The 23,670-nt window shown below is 39.5% G+C and overlaps 1 protein-coding gene across 2 annotated transcripts in view; it reads left to right on the top strand.

The window, feature by feature from the left end:
• Positions 1-11,533, top strand: part of ZYG11B (zyg-11 family member B, cell cycle regulator) — a 71,801-nt gene extending 60,268 nt beyond the window's left edge. For both annotated transcript variants that reach the window (XM_036101406.2, XM_036101405.2), the window contains 3 exons: positions 5-57; positions 590-687; positions 6,619-11,533. In XM_036101406.2, coding sequence (XP_035957299.1) covers positions 5-57; positions 590-687; positions 6,619-6,809 — 342 coding nt within the window. In that variant the 3' untranslated portion in view covers positions 6,810-11,533. The remainder of the gene's footprint in view (positions 1-4; positions 58-589; positions 688-6,618) is intronic.
• The last annotated feature ends 12,137 nt before the right edge of the window (positions 11,534-23,670 follow it).

Raw genomic sequence — 23,670 nt, 5'->3', positions numbered from 1 at the left:
GCAGCATTCAGCTATTCTGAAATGGCCAACTCCAGAGTGTGAGATGGTAGCATACAGGTAATTAACAAGATAATTAATATTAAGCTAGTAACCTAGTCATTTTGCTTTCTTAGAGATCATTCCTACTAGATATATAATGTATTTTTCCCTCAGGCATCTGTCTTTTTACTGACTTTTAAAAGGATCAGAGTATTTTTACTTTTTTCTGCTACCTGTCATTCATCAGTTCTTCGCTCATTCCACATTTATTGAAGACAGTGCCAAGGACTTGTTCTGTGCTCTTGAAATTCAAAGATGAGTAAGACATGGTGCCTACACACAAGAACCTGACAGCTGGGGCGCCTGGGTGGCACGGTTGGTTGGGTGTCCAACTCTTGGTTTCAGCTCAGGTTGTGATCTCAGGGTTGTGGTTGTTATCCGAATACGATCCTTTCTCAAAGGGCTAAGACAAAGAAAAGATGTTCTATAGTTCACTTATAGTTTGAAAATAGTAGATGAAATTTCTAGAATGAAAAACTCAGGAATTTTGCTTTAGAAAATGACACTAAGTATAGGATGTAACTTTTACTCTTTTCTTTTGAAATTTTAGGTCCTTTAATCCATTTTTCCCATTACTTGGCTGTTTTACAACACCAGGAGTCCAGCTATGGGCAGTTTGGGCCATGCAGCATGTCTGCAGCAAGAATCGTACGTACCAAAAAGAACTATGTTTTTCTTTTTTCAGTGAAATTCTCCTTAGGCAGGAAAACCATTTCTACGTGGTATAGTGAAGTGATTTTTTTAAGGATACAGATTTTAAAAGATACAATATAAGAGAATCTTTAGGGGTGCCTGGCTGGCTCAGTTGGTAAAGCATATGACTCTTGATCTCAGGGTCATGAGTTCAAGCCCCATGTAGGACAGCAAGATTACTTTAAAAAGAAGAGAGAGGGACGCCTGTCTGTTAAGCATCTGTCTTTTGGGGCACCTGGGTGGCTCAGTCGTTAAGCGTCTGCCTTCAGCTCAGGTCACAATCCCAGGGTCCTGGGATCAAGCCCCGCATCGGGCTCCCTGCTTAGTGGGGAGTCTGCTTCTCCCTCTCCCTATGCCCCTCCCCCTGCTTGTGTGCTCTCTCTCTCTCTCTCAAATAAATAAATAAAATCATTAAAAAAAAGAGCGAGACAGAATCTTAGGTTATAAACTAAATTTATTCTTTCAGAATTAGCTTAGTAATACTAGATACTGAATGACAGTGGTGAATGAGGCACTGTTCTGACCTCATGGAGTATGAAGATTAGGAGCCTACAGTGAGTCCATATACAAAGCAAAAGTTTTAAGGCAATCCAGTGTTTATGGTTCATTCCAGTGCCCAATCCTCATCCACACAAAATCCCATTGTTTAATAAGATACTGCTTTCAGCACCCATAGTCTCTGGAGAAGCAAGAATTTAGATCAGATTCTGTATTACTCTTTTTTGAGGGTTGTGATACAACTCTTTGTTGTTTATTTATTAATAAAAACTCATTCCATAAATGATTTGAAACATTACACAAGAACACTTTAATTGTAAAAACACTTTGAGTATAAATTAAAATATTTGAAATTAGAAATCAGGATCAAGGAAAAATAATTTGAAAAGAAATTAAAGACTATAGGGAAAATAATAGAATGTAAATATGTAGACCATACATGGTGATTCATGTTCTTTTTGTGACGGGGCTACAAATAATCAGCTACAGGATTCTCTTTCCATATAAGGAGGAAAAACTATTCCATATCCTCATGGGAAAGCTTTTCTGAGCAATTAACTACAAATTAAATTTCTTTTATAGAACCTCGATAGTGGTGATATTATAAATGGCCTTATATAGGAAATGCGAGTGTTGTTTTTAACAATAGTCTTGTAGAAAAGAGCAGTAACATTTTATTAGATACTTTCTTATTCTTTGATGAAAACTCAGTGCATACTGCAAAAAGGGGACTCAGTAAAAGCTCTTTTCTGTGGGATAGACAGGGGAGGAGGGTTTAGGGAATGGGATGTGACAGACAAAACTGCTTTGTACCCAACTAAACTTCTACCTGGAAGCTTTTCTGACCCTTCCTACTAAATTCCCAGTTTATTCATAAACATAAGCTGTCTCTGATCCAAAAATTTCCTCCTTTTATTGTCCCTACAGGTTCTGAGAACTCCCTAGTTTCTTAACAGCCTATCCCATGTTATACCCAGCCTCTAATCTCTAGGCTTCTTTCCTTATTACTCAAGCAATGGGCTTTTCACAGTTTTATAAGAGAAAAGAAAACATAAAGAATAGTGTATTTTCATATAAGTGGTTTTTTTTTTTTTTTTTATGACTACTTTTAGGTGTAGGTGTTCTTTTAAGTTTACTCTGTGGAGTGACCACCCTGAAAAATTTATTCTAAAATGCACTGTAGGGGGGGGTGCCTGCCTGTCTTAGTTGGTAGAGCATGCAACTCTTGATCTTGGAGTTGTAAGTTAGAGTCCCACAATGGGTATGGAGATTACTTAAAAATAAAATCTAGAATAAAATAAAATAAAAATAAAATACACTGGAGGGGCACCTGGCTGGCTCAGTCAGTAGAGCATGAGACTCTTGATCTGGGGATCATGAGTTCGAGCCCCCCAATGGGTATAGGGATTACTTTAAAAAAAAAAAAAAAAGACAATAAATAAAATGCACTGTAATTGGGGAATGGTAGAGTAGTTTATCTCCAACTCAGGTAGTTCAGGTTTCTGTATTCTTGCTTCCCAGGCTTATTTGGTTTATATTTAAATGGAATTAACTTCTCAGTTTGCATTAAAAGTTCTAATGCTGCTTACAGCTTTTAATAATTAAGAGATAGTATGGCATAGTAGTTAAGGGCACACAGGAATCTACCTGGATTCAAATCATATTCCAGCACTTACTATGTAGGCCAGCTTGAGCAAATTATTAAGCCTGGGATCTCAGTTTCCACCTTTGTTAAATGGGAATAATAATAGTACCTATTTCACACATTATAATGAGTATGTTCCCATATTTTAGAAAGTTTAACAACGTGATTTTTAATAATCACATTATCTTTATTGTATGACATATTAGTTTCCTAGTACTCATAACAAAGTTCCACATGTGGGTGACTTAAAAGAACAGGAACGTTTGGGGCACCTGGGTGGCTCAGTCAGTTAAACGTCTGCCTTCGGCTCAAGTCATGATCCCAGGGTCCTGGGACCCAGCCCCGCATTGGGCTCCCTGCTCGGTGGGGAATCTGTTTCTCCCTCTGCCCTTCACCCCTCTCGTGCTCACTCTTGCTCTCTCTCGAATAAATAAGTAAAATCCTCAAAAAAGAAAAAAAAACTCTTGGGGCGCCTGGGTGGCTCAGTCGGTTAAGTGTCTGCCTTCGGCTCAAGTCATGATCCCAGGTCCTGGGACCCAGCCCCACATCAGGCTCCCTGCTCAGTGGGGAGCCTGCTTCTCCCTCTCCCGCTCCCCGTGCTTGTGCTCTCCCCCTGTCAAATAAATAAATAAATAAATATCCTTAAAAAAGAAAGAAAGAAAAAGAACTCTCAAAACTTAGGGGTGCCTGGGTGGCTCAGTCAGTTAAGTACCTGACTTCAGCTCAGGTCATGATCCTAGGGTCCTGGGATCTTTGCTCAGCGCGGAGCCTGCTTCTCCCTCTCCCTCTGCCTGCTGCTCCCCCCGCTTGTGCTCTCTCTCTCAAATAAATAAATAAAATCTTTAAAAACAAAAAGAACTCTCAAAACTTAATAATAAGAAAATAATACAAGTAAAAAGAAAATGGACAAAAGAGTTGAACAGACCCTTCACCAAAGAAGATTAATGGATGGCAAGTAAGCCCATGAAAAGATGTTGAACATCATTAAGACAAACATATATGTCAGTGCATTAGAATTGAGAGTCCAGAAATAAATCCATGTATTTATGGTCAATTGATTTTTGACAAGGGTGCCAAGACTATTCAGTGGGGAAGGAATTGTTTTTTCAACAAACGGTGCTGGGAAAACTGAATAGGCACATGTGAAAGAACTTGATTCCTTACCTCATACCGTATATAAAACTTAACTCAAAATTAACTCAAAATGAGGCCAAGGCCTAAATGTAAGAACCACATCTACATATATAAAAGCATATAAAATTTTTAGGAGAAAACAGAGACATAAATCACCATAACCTTGGATTAAGCAATAGCTTCTTAGGACACCAAAAGCATAAGTGACAAAAGAAAAACTAGTTTAATTGGATTTAATAAAAAAAATTTTTTAAACTTCTATGCTTCAAAGAATACCACCAAGAAAGTGAAAAGACAACTTATAGAATGGTGGAATTATTTGCAAATTATATAGCTGATGAGGGACATGTTTTCAGAACATATAAAGAGCTCTTACAACTCAATGATAAAAATAACCCAGTTTAAAGAAGGGCAAAGGATCTAAATAGACTTTCTACAAAGAGAACGCATGAATGGCCAATAAGCAGATGAAAAGAAGCTCAACATCATTAGTCATAGAGAAATATAAATTAAAACCACAGTGAGACACTACTTCACACCTACTAGGAAGGCTGCCTATAAACAGAAAGATGGATGATGACAAGTGTTGGCAAGGATGTGAAACAACTTTCTCATTCATTACTGATGGGATTGAAAAATTATAAAATCAGGGGCGCCTGGGTGGCTCAGTCGTTAAGTGTCTGCCTTAAGCTCAGGTCATGATCCCAGGGTCCTCGGATCGAGCCCCGCATCGGGCTCTCTGCTCCGCGGGAAGCCTGCTTCTCCCTCTCCCACTCCCCCTGCTTGTGTTCCCTCTCTCGCTGTGTCTCTGTCAAATAAATAAAATCTTAAAAAAAAAAGAAAAACCTAAAACTACAACATGCATATGTGTATAACAATATGGATGCATCTCAAAAATGTCATGCTGAGCAAAAGTAGACAGACTCAAAAGAATACATACTGTATGATTTTATTTACGTGAAGTTCTAGACCAGGCAAAAGTAGTCTATATCATAGAAATTAGAAAAGTGGTTGCCGGGTGCCTGGGTGGCTCAGTTGGTTAGGCGACTGCCTTCGGCTCAGGTCATGGTCCTGGAGTCCCAGGATCGAGTCCCGCATCGGGCTCCCTGCTCAGCGGGGAGCCTGCTTCTCCCTCTGACCCTCCCCCCTCTCATGTACTCTCTCTCTCTCTCACTCTCGCTCTCTCAAATAAATAAATAAATTTCTAAAAAAAAAAAAAAAAAGAAAAGTGGTTGCCTGGGTGAGGCTGCAGAGGAGATTGACTACAGAGGTGCACAAGGAAACTTTTTTAACATTCCACATTCTGATTGTGGTGGTAGTTACAGAAGTGTATACATTTGCCAAAACTCATCAAATAATAGATTAAATTTGGGTATATTTTATTGTGTATAAATTATACTTTAATAAATATGACTAAAATTTAAAAAAACTTTTTTTTTAAGATTTTATTTATTTGACAGAGAGAGAGAGGGAACACAAGCAGGGGGATCAGGAGAGAGAGAAGCAGGCCCCCCACTGAGCAGGGAGCCCAATGTGGGGCTCGATCCCAGAATCCTGGGATCATGACCTGAGCCAAAGGCAGATGCCCAATAAAAAAAAACGTTTTTAAGATTTTATTTAAGAGAGAGAACACGAGCAGGGGGAGGGGTAGGGGGAGAGGGAGAAGCAGCCTCCCCGCTGAGCAGGGAGCCTGACGCAGGACTCAATCTCAGGACCCTGGGATCATGACCTGAGCTGAAGGCAGACACTTAACTAACTGAGCCACCCAGGCACCCCAAAACTAAAAAAACTTCCAAAAGTTGTGTATATAAAAAGAAGAAATACTTAAAAACAAGGCAAAGAAAATATTTAAAAGGAAAACTACATGTACAATATGAATACATTAAATTTTTTAAAAAATATATAGGAAACGCATAAAAGTGTAATAGTACCTATCTTACCTGTGATTTGGGATTAACGAAATTTTCTTCTCCAGATTGTCTGTGCTTTAAGGTTATGATTTTTATTTATTTTTGGTAAAAAATGGTTTATCAGTTCCATTTTTGTATAAAACACATGGGAGAAAACTATCTAACCTAACCAGTCAACATACAACCTGCCCCATGGAAAGGTACTTTTATCAAACTTTGAGTTTAAGAACATACAAATGTTTCTTTTACCATGTCTAAAGTAATTGTCTATGCTTTTCCATATAACTTTTAAAATTTCCACATATCTCATTATTTCTTCCGTCCCAGTTATAGTACAAGGGCAGCGAGGAGGAAGATTGGTTAAAACATCTCTCTAAGCAGTTTTCAGCTGTCCTTTCTTTCCAAATAGAGACTTGTGGATGTGAGGGACCAACACCCTCCCCCCACCCAGCTATGGTAGCCTTGATAAGGGAACCATATATATGAATATGAGAATCATATATATATATATACATATATGATTGAGAATCATTATTATTTGTGGGGACTTGCAGTGTAGACATCATTACAGAGGTATTTATCAAGCTGTAGCATATGTTAGTGGTCAAAACGAAATAGCTAAGATTTAAGTGAAAATAGAACTTTTTTGTGTGTGGTATAATTTTTAAGTGTTGTAAGAAAAGCTCTCCTCTTTTTCAGCCTCAAGGTATTGCAGCATGCTGATTGAGGAAGGAGGATTGCAGCATTTATACAACATCAAAGAACATGAACAGACTGATCCCCATGTCCAACAGATTGCTGTGGCCATTCTGGACAGCTTAGAAAAACACATTGTGCGCCATGGCAGACCACCTCCCTGTAAAAAGCAACCCCAAGCTAGACTAAATTGATAGCCATAGGTAGTTGGATAATTGAATCACAGGAATCCTCTTTGTGATAGGCTCATTTGGAATATCTTATCTTCTGTGATGTTTTAGGGGTTTCTATGACAAGAGTTGTAAGATCAGTTTGGGATTGATGGTGTACAGTACTGCCGACGTGAACAGTCTCTAATTTGTCTTGTGATTTTTAACTTCTGAGGCAAGAAGGGTCTCTTCCTTCGTCATTGCCTTTTAGGAAATTTTCCACATCTTTCTGTGTTTGAACTTACTGTGCTTGAAATTCTACAGTTTTATGATAAAGTTTGCACGAACCCTTAGGCCAGACTTTTCTGATCTTAAAGTCCCTTCCAATCAATTTGCAGCTTCAGATAAGCTGTTAACCTGATTTCTGGCACTGCTTCAGTTGTAAGTTTTATACTGCTTCTGTATAAAATGCCTTTATTCTCTGTCTGTGTACCTTTTATAAGATGTCCTTAGTGTGAAAGAATGGAAATCCGAGTCCTCTTTGAAAGCTACTCACTGACTGGAGCCTGGGTAGTTGGCAGAAAAAATGTATTAGAAAGAAAACTAGTAAGGGAGAAAAAAGATTAGGAACTGGAGAAAGGTCTGCTCTTATGGTTCTTAAACTGGAACAAGCTATCCTTCTGCAACCCGTACCTCTCCTGAGGCAGTGAGCAGTAGCTTGTTCTTCATATTTATTCCTGGGAGCATGGGCTGCTGTTTCCTACACGGACTGCTGGTTACTCTCTAGAAATATTTCCCCAGGCATCACAATGTAAAATATTACAGCATTCTGTGTTAAAGATTTAACTGTCTGAATCCTATACATCATGCTATTGTGAAAATGTGAATTTTTATAAAATTGTCTCTTGTTAAAACTGACCATTCTTTTCCCTCTATTTCAAAGTTATTTTGTTCAGTGAAATAGAGACTACACATGGTATTACCTGCTCAGTTAAAATACAGTTAACAACAGTAAATTTTGTCACAAGAAGTTAAATTTTCTTTTGTTTCAAAATACATGTATCTTATGTTCTCATGTTGGAGAAAGATGTCCACATCTCACTGCCAAAAATGAATGAGAAGCACTAGGCTATTATTAAATGTAATGATTCTAGTTGCGGTGCATAAAAGGAAATATTTTTGATGGGTTATTTTTTAGACAGTTGCCTTTCCTTTATGATACCCATTACAGCATAGTAAAGAATCAGTTATCGTTATATCAATAATGAAAGCTGGGAGGCAGCAAGTCACCAAGAAACTTAATTTCCATGTTAAATTTTAGTTTGTGAGTGAGGTTAATGACAAATTTCAGATGATTGTGTTTTCTTCGTAGATGGCCAATATGTTTTCAATAGAGATTTTTTTTTTTTTAAGATTTTATTTATTTATTTGACAGAGAGAGACACAGCGAGAGAGGGAACACAAGCAGGAGGAATGGGAAAGGGAGAAGCAGGCTTCCTGCGGAGCAGGGAGCCCGATGTGGGGCTCGATCCCAGGACCCCAGGATCATGACCTGAGCCTAAGGCAGACGCTTAACGACTGAGCCACCCAGGTGCCCCTTCAATAGAGATTTAAATGGTTTAAATTATGGTGATTATTTAGAAGCATTTTTATTTAGAAAGGAGCTGGCTTATTAGTATGCTGATAACATTTTTGACATATGTATTTCAAACCACTATCACAAAAGTCATACTTGAATTATTTTGTACTCCTTCGCAGGGATGAAAACTTAAACTAAAAGAAAAGAGGTATTTAGAACCATTAAAACCCATATTATATTCTGGGTTACTTCTGACTTGATGGGTTTAAGGAATTTTTATAGGCTCAAGATAAATTTTCAGATTGTCTATTTCAGAGGAAGTGGAAAATTCTTTTAACTTTCCCTCCTTTTCCCAGATTTTAATGTCTAAGGCAAAATGTAGAAAATATAGCTTGGAAGTTGCCAGCTATGTTGACTATCTTCAGGTCTCTTAGCTTGCATAGTTAAGGGAAAGCCTGTGTGAGAAGTTTGGCTTCAAGTTTCTCTTATGTCTTGTTCAAGACAAAAATGCATGTTCCTTACACGCTAATCTTAGGTTTTTATCTTTACAAATTGTTTTCAGAAATAGCTAAAAATGTACAGAAAACAATAACTCCCTTCATTATTCAGAATAACTTGATAGATGAAGACTCAAAAATATTTAAAATTAATTCTAAACTTACTACTTTGAGCATTGGTAATGGTGGGATATTTCTGAGTCTTAAGAGCAAAATAATTGATCACATCCCATATATAAAAATGGTAGTGCCTTTGTGGTTGGGATGGTTCTTAAAATTGTATATCTAACTAAGGCACAGAATTGTCTGTAAGGTCTTGAATCTGGCTAAAATATAGTAGATGTATATATTGAAATTATGAGGCATAACTGGCCTGTGTCTACAGTTAGAATCTGTTAGGCCTCCCTTTTACATGTGTATACTGGAATGTACTTGGTGCCTTCAAGGGTTACCTCTTCAGTGGCTTAGAGGTGCTATTTCAAGCACAATTTAGACTAGGGTTGAACCACTCATTGCTCAAATCATTGGTGCACTCAGATGTTATAAAATGTCACTCCATCAGTCCACAAGCAGCAGCAAGGTTTAGATCTACCAAAGAAAATGGAATTAGACTTTTTAAAGTATAATTATGCATGTTGGTATCATTGAGTAAAACAAGAATGGTCTGAAATTAAAGCAAAAATAAGGGATCTCATTCTTTCCATCAAGTGAGTTTTGCTTGTGGTCTTTATATTCTAAAAAATCATTTTTCCTGTTGGCAGTTGAAAAGAAACATAAATCAAATAATAATAAGGGGTTAATTTAATTTACCCTCTGGCCAAGGACTCAGTGGCTACTGATCTTAGTTGAGGATTTTTTGAATTATCAGACCCACAGTTCCAGGAATTGACCTTAAATATTGCTACTCTTTAGCTCTAGATAGAAATGCCATTTGGTAGCAATAGTCAACTTAATTACCCAAAGTGGAGGTGAGTCACCACAAAAGGGTGCTACGGGGATTTAATTTCGTGATCTCTTTTGTTTGCAAACTTCCAAAGAATCAAAGATTCATGTTTAAAACATTAGTCTATCCAGCCTAGAAAGTTGTTCTTACTATTGAGACCTTTTGAGTTGGCCCTTTTTCTCCCTCATCACTTTGATTTGGCTGTATGTTTAATTATGCTATGTATCAAGAGTGCATTGGGCCATCTTCTAGCCCTTTGGAACACATTTTTATGAAAACATATTTTATGTGCTAAGTTATGATAGATTAATGAATGATGGTTTTGGCTTAGTATTTTAAAATGCATGACCACCCATAGAACACCGTGCAGCAGCAGTACCCAAAGTTGAAAAGAGGTCATGAGTAACAGGGAAAACAAACTTAGTTTTGTTTTTGTTGAAACCCACCCCTCTCCTGCCCTCTACTGGTATGTTTACACTATTTGGTCATTGTGCAGCTTTTATTATGGAATAAACAGTATTATTAAACTGAAAGTCTAAGTTAAAAGCAGTATCATAATATCAGCGGACATGGGCAGTTTTATCTGTATGTTACTCGTTTGGGAACTTTATATGGGTAGGGCTTCAGAGTACTGTACCAAGACAGCTTACAGAGCAGTTTTGTAAAACTTACAGTTTCCCTCTCAAATCCATTGTTGCAGTTTCAAATGACTGTGTGGATGTTGGATGTTTAATCTTTACCATTTACTTTGTATTGACACATTTTTTATTTTTAGTGTTAACTCATGTACTACTTTAGGAATAATGCAAATCCAGCCTTCATCCAGTGATGAGAATAGCAGTATAATAGGAATTTGCTGAATGTGCTTTAAATGGGTAATTGCTTTATCTTTTTTAGTATCTCATAGACTTTGCATGACACGGTACACTCCTAATTATGCATTCTTTAGTTTCCAAATCTTAACCTAAGACATTCTATGTTAACTGATTGGCAGCCTGAGAAAGAGCTTTCTCTGCCTGTTTCTCCCATCACCCAATTTTTGGGGGTAAATTATGGGAAAATCAGTGCTATTTCTCATTTCTCTGGATGAAGCAAGGTTTGTTTGGACGGCACAACCAAACTTTAGAGCTAGATAGAATGGCTATTAAGAATATTTAGAAAATCCACATTGATCAAAATTATTCTGGGAAATCATAAATCTAGTTCATTAATAGTATGTGCTTAATTTTGAACTTACTTTTGGGAAAACTGTTCAAATGGGTTCTTTTAAGATTATTTTAATCAGCTTAGAAGCAAGAAGCTACTTAGCTAATGAAAGCTGAGACACTTTCATAAAAGCAAGAAATTCTTGAGAGCATTTTTTTAAAAAAATGGGATAATGTTAATGTCAAGATTTATACTCAGATAATCTGCAAGAATAAAATTTTAAAATCCTTGATTTTTGTAGAATTCCCACTGTCAAATTCCCACGGACTTGTGAGAGAAAAGCTATCTTTTCCTTGAATTCTGATGGAAGAGTTTAACTCCTTTCAAAGGATATGAAAAATTCATTGGGAAGTATAATGTGTTCATTTCAAAGGCTCTCAGTTATCTGGACTGAAGGCACTGTTCTCACTGTGGCCAGATGAATGGGAGTGTTCTGTACATGAATCATGCTATATTTTAAATCAGGACATCACTTAGGTATTAATGTTGTGTGTGTACAGAGTTTGGGATTTTTTTTTTTGCCTAAATAAATGTATAAATTTTATGTAAAGTGTGTCTTGTCTATTTTATTTCTAGACATTTGCTTTAAATTTAATGCAAGATTTAGATTCCTTGGTTATTCACTTGTAACAATTGCTTACCAGTGGTTTTAGTGCAGAAATTTCTAGTATTGGAACTCCATTCATTCATTTCATTAAATACCTATGGCAGGTACTGTTAAAGTTTTGGAATTTATATAATTTATAAGTCCCTCAGAGAACTTACAGTTTTTTGGAGAAGAAATATTAAGCATATAAATATTATCTAACATTGTATCACAGACCAGTCCAAAGTGCTAGTTATAGAGGCACGGAGATCACACTTAATCCAAAGTGGGCACCCATTACACAGCCCAACAAGACTTCCTAGAGAACATAACATCTGGGTTGACATCCATTCACACAACTATTGAGATAATTAACAGTATTATGTATATTAAATACATTTAATGAGGGACTACCAAACAACAAAGTATAAGAACCCCGTAGCCAGGAAGAATCCTTAGTTATTTTAGTTTCAGAAACTAATTTTGTAGTTGAAGAAATGTAGTCTTAGATAAAATGAGCTTGTCTGTCACATGCAAGTCAGTGACAGACTCTGCCCTATAGTTCTAATTTCCAACTTCTAATCAAGTGGGCCTCTCTTCCCCACCATGTTGTTACATAATAGCATGAGATTTCTTAGATCTTAGGCATTATGTGATTAAGCATCAAGTGAATGGTACAGAAAATGATGTACACCAAATGGTCAAAGAAGTGGAGATTGTCCATGAGGAGGTGTTCTAAGGCAGCATTAGTGTTTAAATGCTATAGAATTGTTAATGAATGGCCACTACAAATAGTATTGCTTCACTAATACACAAACATGAGGTTAGCTGTGTTCGGGTGATAGGGTTTGTTTTTAAATTTCACTATAATTTTTATAATAATTACTAGTTTTAACTTGTTTATCTGTCCAATAATTCACTCAATAGTGACATGGTATTACTATGGTCCATACATACTGAGGAAATACTTTTGGCTAATATTTATTTATTTATTTATTTATTTATTTTTTTTTTTTTTTTAAAGATTTTATTTATTTATTTGAGAGAGAGAGAGTGAGAGAGAGAGCGCAAGAGGGGGTAGGGTTAGAGGGAGAAGCAGACTCCCCGCCGAGCAGGGAGCCCGATGTGGGACTTGATCCCGGGACTCCGGGATCATGACCTGAGCCGAAGGCAGTCGCTTAACCAACTGAGCCACCCAGGCGCCCGTTTTTGGCTAATATTTAACCAAATAAGTGGATGAGTTGTATAGTCTATAGCCAACACTCCAAAAAGGAAAAATTTTAAAGTCCTCCACTCTTCCCCCTCCCTCACCCTTTGTCACAGTTTTTATTATGTAAATTGACCCAATCTCTCAACTAAATTCTTCCTTTCCTCCCCATTACCCTTCCATCTCCTATTCTCCATTCTTAATCTGCATTTTAGGAGTCCAGTGAACAGATCTGACTAACCGTAACTCCTCGAATTGAGAGGAGGAGATGAATGGTAGAAACCGTGAGCATTCACATTAATCATTTTTGTCTCATAATTTTAGATTCCAATGCAGCCTCAAAATTCAGCCTTTACACAGGCTCCAGCCTGTGAAAGAGCAAATCATAGGGTAGGAGTACCCGCAGTGAGCTCTTAGCTTTCAGAGTAAGCCTTTGGAACAGGTTTGGGGAAATGGCACTAGTAGCCAGATGCTGCAAATGAATGGCTTACTCCCATGCATTCAGTAGGACAGCTGTTTAAACTCATCTTGTAATGACTCAAAGACCATCTCTAGTGAGTATCCCTCCTAGACTGGGATGTGAATATAAGAGCTAAGAACGAAAAAAAACTTTGCTCAGGCGCCTGGCTGGCTCAGACAGTGGAGCAAGCGACTCTTGATCAAGAGTTTGAGCCTCACGCTGGGCATAGAAATCACTTAAAACAAAAAAACCTTAGATCTCCTGTCACTTCCCATTAATACACATTATAAAAGGAACCATTTTCAATTACATACGAATGGTGATTGTCATATTTGAATATGGAAATTAAGGAGTTACCAAACACATTTTCTACCTAATTCTCTGTCTCATCAATTCAGCCTTAAACAAAACACTTCAAAACTGCAGATATTATGAATAATGAGCCAAGTGCTGTGTTTAACCCTCAAACATCTTGTAAGGGAAGAGAATTATCCCCTTTAAAGGGAAGGCTAAAGAGGTCAACAGACTTGCCTCAAATCATAAGACAGTACATAGAGGAACTTGTAGATTAAACCTAGACACTGTTTTGACTCTAGTGTCCCCACTATTGGTAGAACATTGGCTACTTTGTAAAATACTAGTACTGATGTCTTTCAATGTGAAGGCAAAGGTATAATTATAATTATAATCAAAAGCCCTCTGAAACGGCTCATGAAATAAATCACATTGTTGTGGATATTAGCAATGGATTTAAAGACTTTTCCCCTTTAAAGACCTATGGGAATAAATCAACCATAGTTTAGGATTTGGGGTCAATCAATTAGCACTATGCAGCAAGTACTGTTGTAGGGGGTCTATAATTTCAAATACTACTAGTTATTTGATAGATTCTAATGGCTGACTTGGAATTCCAATATAACCAGAAAGTATATCAAGGCAAGCACTATGCTAAGCCTTTTTATATCTATTTTCTCAGCTAAGCCTTGCAACAACCTTGTAAAGATGATAATTATTCCATTTTATGGATACAGAAATTGTGAGGTATTAATTTTGCCAAGGTCACAAGCTATTAGGTGTCAGAGTCACACATAAGACTCAGGTCTGTCAGACTCTGAAATCTATGCTCTTAATCCCTGTGCTATGAAGAGGGAAAATCCAATTTAACCTTTAAGGCCAATCTCAAATCCAATTTAAACCTTTCCTGTTTAGAGCTCTGGCACTTTGTACTCCTCCGTGGTTCCAGTTTCAGTCTTTATATCCTAGGCATGCTTTTTCCATAATAAAGGCTTTATTGCTGATCACGACAATGGGAGAAATAAACCAAAGCTAACAGACATAGATATGGGTAAACCACCAATGTTAATAGCTTATTTTTGTGGGTTTCTTTGATGCCCAGAAAGAGACAAATACTTACTCAAAGTTACAGACCATCACATGACCCTTTCCCTTAGACAGCATCCTTTCTATTTGAGAAGCCAAAAATAACACATGGGGTAGATGTTCTATTAGTTTTTGAAATTCTGCAAGTTTGGTATTTTTATTAAACTCATTTTCCAAAAAAGGAAACTGAAGCTCATAGGTTAAGTAACTGCCCAAAGCAGAGGTGAAGTGGAATTTGAATTCAGGGTTTTTTGACATCAAACTTCGTGATCTTTCCCCTATACTTCAGGGCAACAAAGCTTAAGAGATTTTATAAAGTTCTTTTTTTTTTTTAAGATTTTATTTATTTATTTGACAGAGAGAGTGAGAGAGCACAAGCAGGGGGGAGCAGCAGAAGGAGAGGGAGAAGCAGGCTCCCAGCCAAGCAGGGAGCCCGACGCAGGGCTCAATCCCAGGACCCTAGGACCACGACCTGAGCCGAAGGCAGACGCTTAACCATCTGAGCCACCCAGGTGCCCTGAGATTTTATAAAGTTCTTAAAGAAATTCTACCATAATTTAAAGAGATCTTGACTAGGGTTTTCTAATTTCATTTCAGAAGTTTAATTTCTTTAAACTTCTCAATTTGTCTGCATCTGCACTATCATTCCCCTACCTTTTCTTCAGAGTTGGCAGGAAGAGGGTGGGGTATGTCAGTAAGACTTTCTAGAGGAAGTGACATCTAAGTGAGATCTAAAGGATCAACAGGAATTAGTAGGGGCAGGTAGAGTGGATAACAACGAGTGTGCAAAAGTACATTTCTGGAAGTGAAACAACTTCAGTACACAATGGCCAAAGGAAAGGTTATAATGAGAGTACTCATGGTTTAAACTAGAGAGGTAACCAGGAGCCTGATCATGAAGAGCCATTGAAAACCATTCTAAGAAGTTTGGGTTTCATTCTGAGGACAATGGGGACATGGAAGTGTTTTAAACTGGGAAGAAAGGTGATCAGATTTGTGTTTTAGGTAGAGCACTCACTGAAAGTGGGTGAAGAATTAGAAGGGATGAGTTTGGTAACAGATCAATTAGGACCATGGACTAAATCTTCAAAAACGGTTAAACTGAATTGAAAAACTGACAGGGGCACCTGGGTGGCTCAGTCGTTGGGCGTCTGCCTTTGACTCAGGTCATGATCCCGGGGTCCTGGGATCAAGCCCCGCATCGGGCTCCCTGTTCAGCGCGGGGGGTCTGCTTCTCCCTCTCCCATTCCCCCTGCTTATGTTCCCTCTCTCACTGTCTCTCTCTCTCTATGTCAAATAAATAAATAAAATCTTTAAAAAAAAAAAGAAAGAGGGCGCCTGGGTGGCTCAGTTGGTTAAGCGACTGCCTTCGGCTCAGGTCATGATCCTGGAGTCCCAGGATCGAGTCCCGCATCGGGCTCCCTGCTCAGCGGGGAGTCTGCTTCTCCCTCTGGCCCTCCCCCTCTCATGTGCTCTCTCTCTCTCTCAAATAAATAAATAAAATCTTTAAAAAAAAAAATAAAAAAAATAAAAAAAAAAAGAAAAAAAAAGAAAGAAAGAAAAACGGACAAATTGGTGGGGGGATAGGCATAGAGAAGATTAGGGGAAGAAGGGATAGAGGAACAGGTTATCACAAAACTTATCCCTCCCTAAATAGAGGCAATCTTGTCTGTGATTTCAGAATGAAACTTTCCTCTAGAGCTACAATTCATTTTTTTCCAGGTAGCCATGTATTTTTTCAACAAATATTACTGACCACCTTCTAAAAGTTAGGCAGTGTTTTAGGCCTAGGGATACAACAAAGCAAAGTCTTTGTCCTCATGTAGCTTACATTTTTTTTTCCCCCTTAGAGAGGAGCAGTCAGAAAATTAAAAGAAATAAAATAAATAGCATGACAAATAGTGTTAAGTTTGAAAGCAGAGCAAAAGGGACAAGCAGTATGGGGATGGTGTGGTGATGGATGTGAGGATTGCTATTTAATGTAAACCAGCCAGGGAAGTCCTTATTGATAAGGCAGTATTTGAGCAAAAACTTGAAGGAGGTAAGAGAGCCATCCATGAGAATAGCAAGGAGTCCAACAGAGCTGGGGTGGAATAAGCACAGGGGAGAATGGCAGAAGGGGAAGGGAGAGAAGGGCATGAAGAGAACAGACTATGTAGAATCTTAAAGATTCCAGATAGGAGGATATTGTAAAAATCCAAGTGGGCAGTGACAGCCACTTGGCCTGGGGAAGAGGTAAGACATAGTCTCTAGATATATTTTGAAGATAGAACCAACAGAATTTCTTACCAGATAGGATAGGGGATATAAGAATAAAAGATGAGGGGGCACCTGGCTGGCTCAGTTAGGAGAGCATGGGACTCTTGATCTTGCAGTCGTGAGTTCAAGCCCCATGTTGGGCGTAGCGCATACTTCAAAAAAAAAAAAAAAAAAAAGAGGGGCACCTGAGAAGGTGCCTGCCTTCGGCTCAGGTCATGATCCAAGGGTCCTGGGATCGAGTCCTGCTTCAGGCTCCCTGTTCAACACGGAGTCTGCTTCTCCCTCTCTCTCTGCCCCTTCCCACTGCTCATGCACGCGCTCTCTCTCTCTCAAATAAATAAATAAAATCTTTTTAAAAATTAGAAAACAAGAATAAAAGAAGAGTTAAAAATGATTTCCAAGATTTTATAAGCAACTGAAATGAAGAAGTTGGCATATCCTGAAATAGGAAAGACTGACCAGAAAAGCAAGTTAGGGAAGGGTATCAAGAGTTTACTTTTGGACACATTAAGGCTGTTTACATAACCAGGTGGATATGTTGAATAGACAGCTGGATGAGTCTGAAGTTTTAAAGTGAGGCATAGGGTGGACATATTAAAATAGGGATACATCAGCATATAGATTGCTTTTAAAATTGTGACTAGATAAAATCCCCATGAGTAAAAGAGAATGGATAGAGGAGAGGTATACAAGTGTTAAGTCCCGGCATACACAAAGATGTAGAACTCTGGAATCAAGAGGATGAGAAGGAGCCGCCAATGAGGTAGGAGGAAGAGAGAAAGAAAGAAGGAGGAGGTAGGGATGGGAGAGGAGGAAGAGATGTGTTCTGGAAGCCAAATGAAAGTATTTTAAAGAAGAAGAAATCACTTGGGTCAAATGCTGCTGAATTGTCAAGACAAAGAAAGAAAAGTGACCACTGAATTTAGCAACTTGGAAGTTGACAAGAACTGTTTAATGGAGTGGTCAGGGTGAAAGCAAATGGTAAGAGACAGTGAATACAGACCACACTATGGAGAAGCTTTGCTGTAAAGCATAGAACAGATATGGGGGTAATACCTTGTCAAAAGTTCAGAAATAATTGAAGTAAAACCAATGAATCACCAAAGTAGTGATTAGTAAAAGTTTATTGTGCACAACAAAACTTTGCAAACCAAGAGCACTCAAAACCAAAATATGGATTGAGGTTCAGCGGTTATAAAGCCGCTTATATAGTGAGAAAGCAGGGATTGTTTACTCTTCACAGTGGTTGGTTATAATACTAGAGTTTTCTTAAATGATAGGGAATTGGTCAGTGGTTACCACATAGGAACCTTGGGAAACAGTTTAAGTTCTGTGGGTTTTGTTTTTTTTAAAGATTTTATTTATTTATTTGACAGAGAGAGAGAGTGAGCGCGAGCACACAAGCAGGGGGAGCAGAAGAGGGAGAGAGAGAAGCAGGCTCTCAGCCGAGCAGGGAGCCCAATGCTGGGCTTGATCCCAGGACCCTGGGACATGACCTGAGCCTAAGGCAGACGCTTAACAGACTGAGCCATGCAGGCACCCCAAGTTTAAGTTTTGCTTGTGATTTTCAGAAGCATAGGCAAGAAATGACCTAGGTTAAGTTAGCTTTGCAAAATAAGCTAAACTAAACTGTTTTTTTCTGTTCAGGGAATTTTCAAAGCTGGTCTCCATTTGTTTTGATTTTAACAACCTGAATAGAGAAATTAGGTTAAAAGAAGTATTTTTGTTTTTAATTATGGGAAAAGTATCAGTTTGACTTATTATTTATTTTTAAAAGATACTTATTTATATATATATTTGAGAGAGAGCACACAAGCAGGGAGGAGGAGCAAAGGGATAGGGAGAAGTAGACTCCCCGCTGAGCAGGGAGCCCAATGCAGGGTCCATCCCAGGACCCTGGGATCATGACTTGAGCCCAAGGCAGACGCTTTCACTGACTGAGCCACCCAAGTGCCCCAATTTTTAATTTTTTAAAAAATACTTTATTTTTAAGCAATCTCTGCACCCAAAGTGGGGCTGGAACTTAACAACCAAAATCAAGAGTCCCACGCTGCACTGACTTAGCCAGCCAGGCACCCCTCAGTTTGTTTGTATGCTGTGGCAATGATCCAAGAAAGAGGGAAAAAATGATAATGCAGGAGTAAGAAAGGATGCTGCTGGATGATATCTTTGAGTAAGCAAGAGGGGATGAGATCTAGTGGACAAGTCCAAGTGCAGGAGTTGGCCTTAGGTAAGAGCAAAATAGGTGATAGTAATAGGTGGTAAGGCAAAGCCAGCCAATACAGATAGGTGGGTAGATGTGATGGTGGGAGGTTGGTATGGTCTTTTTTTTTTTTTAATTGCTTTTCTTTTTTCAGTAAAACAGGCAGCTGAGAATATGGTTGGGGGAGGAGGTGTTGGAAGTTTGAGGATAGAGGAGAAGTTATGAAGTAGTCCACTGAAAAACCCCCGAACATTTACTGGCTAGGAGTTAGAAAACTGGATTTTGACTGTCAGGTTTTCCACTCATCAGGTGGGTACAATTTACCTTGTCTATTCAACCTCTCAGGTGTTCAGTTTCTCTGTGGGTAAAATGGAGATACCTACTGAGAAGGATTTTTTTTTTTTTTTTTGCATGAGGATTAAATAAAAGAATAAATGTGAAAGGAAAGCATTTTGCAAAGTATTTGTACTTAGAATCCACTTATCAAGGACTTGCTTATTATGTTTTTTATGTACATTATCTTGTTTAATCTTTACATCAACTCTGTGTGCTAACACATTCTTACCCTACTTTACCAAAGGGGATGTTGCGTTTCAGAGAAATTAAGAATCTTGCCCAAGGTTTACAACTTAGTAGATAGGGCTGAGCAGGCATTCCAATCCAGGATTCAAATCCAAGTTTCATACTCTTATAGAGCTACCCTTTTCAAGACATATTTTTTCTTAAATTAGCTGAAGTGTACTAATTTACTGCTCTTTAAAGGTTTATTTCTTGGAGCAGGTTATAAGGATCTTCTTGGAACCTTGTAGGTTAGAAGAAAGTGGACTAGTTCATTTTGTGGACCTAAGAGGTCAGAAGTGGTTTTGGTATTTGATTCGTCCAATGTCAGTAGGAGTTGAAACAGAGAAGGCTGATATAACAGAGGTGCCTGTGCGGGAGTTTTAGGAGAAAGGTCTTTAAAATATATATTTTTTTAATATTATATTAAAATATAAATATTTTTAATATATACATATTCTACAGGTGCCTGGCTGACTCAGTGGGTACAGTATGCAACTTTTTTTTTTTTTTTTAGATTTTATTTATTTATTTGACAGAGAGAGACACAGCGAAAGAGGGAACACAAGCAGGGAGGAGTGGAAGAGGGAGAGGCAGGCTCCCACAGAGCAGGGAGCCCCATGTGGGGCTCGATCTCAGGAACCTGGGATCATGACCTGAGCCAAAGGCAGACGCTCAACGACTGAGCCACCCAGGCGCCCCAGTATGTGACTCTTGATCTTAGGTCCTGAGTTCGAGCCCCACGATGGGTATAGAGATTACGAAAACAAAAATAAAAACATATTCTACTTCCCAACTTCATTGAACTGGTCTGCGGGCAGGCTTTAGAGGGGCGACAGGAATGCACTATCAATCTTTGAGGTGTGGGTTTGAGGGAAGTTGGTCTCAGAGGGGTGAGTAGAAGTTGGGTGAGTGGCACAGCAGGTATTAAGCTGCTTGCGATGGGGTGCCCGAAGGGGTGCGCTTGGGCCCTGAGAGGGTGGGGTAGTTGTCGGCTTTGGGGGGGGGAGGGGAGAATAGGCGAGGGGAGAGCCCATCCTGGGGGCGGGGTCTGCGGCGGTCAGTCCTCTGCGGGAGGGGCGAGGCTGCGGCGGGCGCGTGCGCGCCGCCACGCCGGGCGTTTCAAAACTCTTGCGGCGGGGACGGAGCGGCGTGAGGGCTGCGTACTCTGCCTAGGAGCCGGCGCGGCTCAAGCTGCTTCCCGGCTGGAGTCGACTCCTCCTCTCGCGGGATCCGGGTCCCGGCTCGACGCCCGCTCTCTCCTGACGCCCCACCGAAGGGGGTCGCCATGGTTCACTTCTTGCACCCGGGCCTCTCGCCCCGGACCATCGAACCTCCTGACGCTCAGAAGGATGCGCTGGGTTGCTGCGTGGTGCAGGTGAGCACGGGGGCGGGGACGCGGACCTCGGCTGGACGCCACGCTCGTCAGGGAGTCGTCGGGGACTGCGCGGAGGCACTTGTTGGTTCGTTTGCCCGACGCGGGGGTAAAGTCTGAAAGGCTGAGTCGCGGCTGGGCTCCTGTCGTCGCTGGGAAAGTGCTTGCTGGAAGGGAGTTTTCTGCCCGGGGCGTCCCAGCCTCCGGGCGGAGCGCGCTGACCTCGCGCCTTAGCGTGGAGGCGCGGCGCGGCCAAGTGCCGCCCCCCGGGTGACCTTGGGGAGGGGGTAGTCCTCCTCCGGTCTCCGACTCTTACCTGTGTTTGCGGAAGGCAGCCGGTCTTTTGCAGGGTGGGATAAGTTTGGACGTAAGCTCTGGTCGTAGCATTAGGCTTGGCCGGCAGTAGACGGTGGCGCTTATTACTGTCAAAATGGAGCCAAATGCCCCAAACCTCGACCTTACTGCCACGTGCGTTGTGGGCGTGTTACTCCACAGAGGCTGTGACCCAGCAGTCCCTATTATCCGAGGCCTTGGGCCTGGCAGCTCTAGCTGGAAGGCCCTCCTGAGCCCGGCGGGGAGAACTGGAACCCCAAGACTGAAATTCCTTCATTTCACGTGTTCTCTCCCCCCCCCCCCCACGGAATTCCTATTAAACTAAACTTACCAAATGCAAACCAAAAGAGTGTATTTGCTGCTTACTGTGTGTTAAGTGTCTCGTTTCTAGAGTAATTTGGTTATCTCCTGTCTTTTGTAGGCATTGATAGTCTCTATTTTACTGGTGTGTAGAGAAGTTGAGAACTCTGAAAGTTAGTTGATTTGCTCAAGAACCTGAACCTGACATCAGGTGTTCTGAAGTCAGACTCCACATTCTACAGCGCCTCAAGGGTCACCCTCGTAGAACTCAAAATCTAGTGAGGGTTCTAATGAACCTAAAATACGGAGGGAAGGAAATATTCACTGAGGTTGTACTTTGCATACAACGCCTTGTTGGAAGGCTTTTGTGCCCTGCAAAGATCTTGCCTGTGCTCCTGTACTTTTTTGGACTCACTTTTAAATGCTGGTATATGATTTGTAAATTTGTTTGTACCTAATAGAAAAGCTGGGTTTTTAAGCGTGTGCTAGCGCAGTATCTCAAGCACATTTTTTGTTGCCGCTGCCTGAAATTAAAACAAATTTCCTTAGAAAAGTGATCAACCCGTTTTCTGTCTGGTTCCATAGTGTACTGTATACAGTCGTTTTATTTTTAAGATTTTATTTTTAATTAATTTTAAAAATTAATACAATGCACGAATACATTTTCACTTATATCTGTTTCTCCATTTGTCTATGTTACTTTTATGTGTTGTGGTTTTTGATACAAAGGTCTTTCACATATTTTGTTAAATTGATCTCTATTTTTGATACTGTAAATATTTTTAAAAACAATACAATTTTTTTTTGTTTGTTTGTTTATTGATCTTGTGTTCTCCAACCTGCTAGGTTCACTTTTCTCTAGGTTTTTTTTTTTTTTAGATTTCTTAGGGTTTTCTTCACAATCATGTCATCAGCAAATAAAGACAGCTTTACTTTATTCCCTTTTAGTTCAGCTTTTTTTTTTTAAGTCTATGCTTTTTATTTCCTTTCCCTTTTTTTTTTTTTTAAGATTTTATTTATTTATTTGGAGTGGGGTGAACACAGGCTAGAGTGAGAGAGAGAAGCAGACTCCCCTCCAAGCAGAGAGCCGGAGGCGGGGCTCCATCCCAGGACCCGGAGATCATGACCGGAGCTGAAGGCGGACGCCCAACCGACTGAGCCACCCACGGGCCCCCTTGCTTCCTTTTTCTAAATTGCATTTTCTAGGACCTTTGTAGAATGTTGAAGTTGGGAGAGTAGACATCTTTGTATTCTAGATCTTTCACCTTTAAGTATGATACTGGCTGTAGGTTTTTCCATAGATGCCCTTTATCAAATTAAGGAAGTTTTCTTCTATTCCTACTTTGCCAGGAGTATTTTTTAAGTTATGAATGTGTGTTGAATTTTATCAAATGCTTCAGCATTTAAGACTATATGTTTTTTTGTTGTTTATTCTGTTAATGTGGTGGATTTTATTGTGAATTTAACTTTATATTCTAGGAATAATCCCCACCTGGTCATGATGTATTTTTTATATATCACAGGATTCTATTTACTGATATTTTGTTAAGTATTTTTATGTCCGTGTTTATGAGGAAAATTGCTCTTCAGAAATATTTTATCTAGTTTTAGTATTAGGATAATGCTAGCCTCAAAAAATGAATTGGGAAATGTCCCCTATTGAAATTCTTTTTTCCTATTCAATTTTTTTAGTTTGTGGAGCATGGGTATTTTTTTTTTAAATTTTTTTCTTTCTTTTTTTAAAGATTTTATTTATTTATTTGAGAGAGTCAGAGAGAGAGCGGGGTGGAGGGGCAAAGGGAGAGAGGGTCTTTTTTTTTTTTTTTAAGATTTTATTTATATATTTGACAGAGAGATAGCGAGAGAGGGAACACAAGCAGGGGGAGTGAGAGAGGGAGAAGGGTTTCCCGCCAAGCAGAGAGCCTGATGTGGGGTTCGATCCCAGTACTCTGGGATCATGACCTGAGCAGAAGGCAGATGCTTAACGACTGAGCCACCCAGGCGCCCCAGGAGAGAGGGT

The sequence above is a fragment of the Halichoerus grypus genome, chromosome 5 (genome assembly GCF_964656455.1).
Source record: "Halichoerus grypus chromosome 5, mHalGry1.hap1.1, whole genome shotgun sequence".
NCBI lineage: Eukaryota > Metazoa > Chordata > Mammalia > Carnivora > Phocidae > Halichoerus > Halichoerus grypus.
This window is presented reverse-complemented; position numbering and strand designations above follow the sequence as displayed.